Source organism: Acyrthosiphon pisum, chromosome A2, assembly GCF_005508785.2.
Source record: "Acyrthosiphon pisum isolate AL4f chromosome A2, pea_aphid_22Mar2018_4r6ur, whole genome shotgun sequence".
Lineage (NCBI taxonomy): Eukaryota > Metazoa > Arthropoda > Insecta > Hemiptera > Aphididae > Acyrthosiphon > Acyrthosiphon pisum.
The window spans coordinates 24,531,840-24,532,980 of NC_042495.1; the positions used below are offsets into that span (position 1 = coordinate 24,531,840).

Below are 1,141 nucleotides of genomic sequence, written 5' to 3' on the forward strand. Positions count from 1 at the left end.
TAATATATTTAGAATACCTAAGTATAATTTTAAGTGCTCCCATAACTTAAATTACATTCGGTTTAGCCGTCGACTGTGTACGATTGCCGTGAATGTAGGGATTTTCAAGAGCATACGATAATAGTCACAATCACAATAGTTAAAATACGGGTTCTTATTACGAGGCTCCAGGAAAAGAGCATTACACACATAATATATTGTAAGCCTTGCGAATCAAAATACATATATTGTCGCCGTGATACCGACCGTCGAACACTACCCCGGAGGAACACAAACCAGATGCAGAGAATTATTACAAACACCGTCGCATAAGGTCAGTGATCAATTATATATACATGCATAACATAGACTGTCCAAATTACATTAGGTAGGTATAATACAGTAGTAGGACGATTTTACGCATACTCCCTTCAAGAAAATACAAACTCACAATTGTAAAACATACACACACACACACACACACACACATATGTACATTTACTTATAGTCCCTCTTAAATCAACACCTGTACACAAACACATATCGAGTCGTCGAGGGATTTTAGGTCGTATAACGGGCCACTGAATAGTCGTCCCTATAAAGGACACCAGCAACCGGTACTACCAGCCGCGTCCCCTCATTCACTGAAATAGGTCGTCAACCCCGCGTGTTTATATTACAATACGTATTTTCTTGCCATATTGTTGTTAATAATCATTACTCCACCCAACCTCTGTTGCTTCCCTTTTAAAATCTTAATTTCTCCTACTACAATATATATTGTTTAGATAATAAGTAGGTAATAATATGATATAAATAAATATATAATCACTAGCTACTTATTATTTTTATTCTTACAATATCTGAAGCTTCGAAAGGTTTGAAAAAACACCATTATTCACGTTACTTATATTATTGTTGCTCAACATTCTGAAAATATGATTATATTCTGGATTATAATTAATTCATAGTATCTATGCATTTTAAGTGTTTATATCAAATGAAAAATGTGTTAAATACTTACAGCTTATCCAGTTTTGTAAGTCCCTTAAACGTTTCCAAATCGAGCTTATGAATGTTGTTGTAATCCAATTGTAATTCTTTCAAACTCGTTAAGTTATTAAAAGCCCCAGTCTCGATGTTTCGATTTTATTTCTATGCA

General features: G+C 34.0%; 2 protein-coding genes across 40 annotated transcripts in view; one reads left to right on the forward strand and one right to left on the reverse strand.

The window, feature by feature from the left end:
* LOC100575370 (leucine-rich repeat and immunoglobulin-like domain-containing nogo receptor-interacting protein 2) overlaps positions 1-1,141 on the forward strand; it is a 78,037-nt gene that overhangs the window by 24,614 nt on the left and 52,282 nt on the right. The window lies entirely within an intron of this gene.
* Positions 1-1,141, reverse strand: part of LOC100572794 (leucine-rich repeat-containing protein 15) — a 12,819-nt gene that overhangs the window by 2,254 nt on the left and 9,424 nt on the right. For 10 of the 15 annotated variants that reach the window (XM_029490576.1, XM_029490580.1, XM_029490575.1 and 7 more), the window contains 2 exons: positions 1,004-1,119; positions 838-909 (listed from right to left, as the gene is read on the reverse strand). The exons of the other annotated variants lie outside the window; for them this stretch is intronic. In XM_029490576.1, the coding sequence (XP_029346436.1) occupies positions 838-909; positions 1,004-1,119 (188 nt within the window). The remainder of the gene's footprint in view (positions 1-837; positions 910-1,003; positions 1,120-1,141) is intronic. 15 annotated transcript variants of the gene reach the window in all.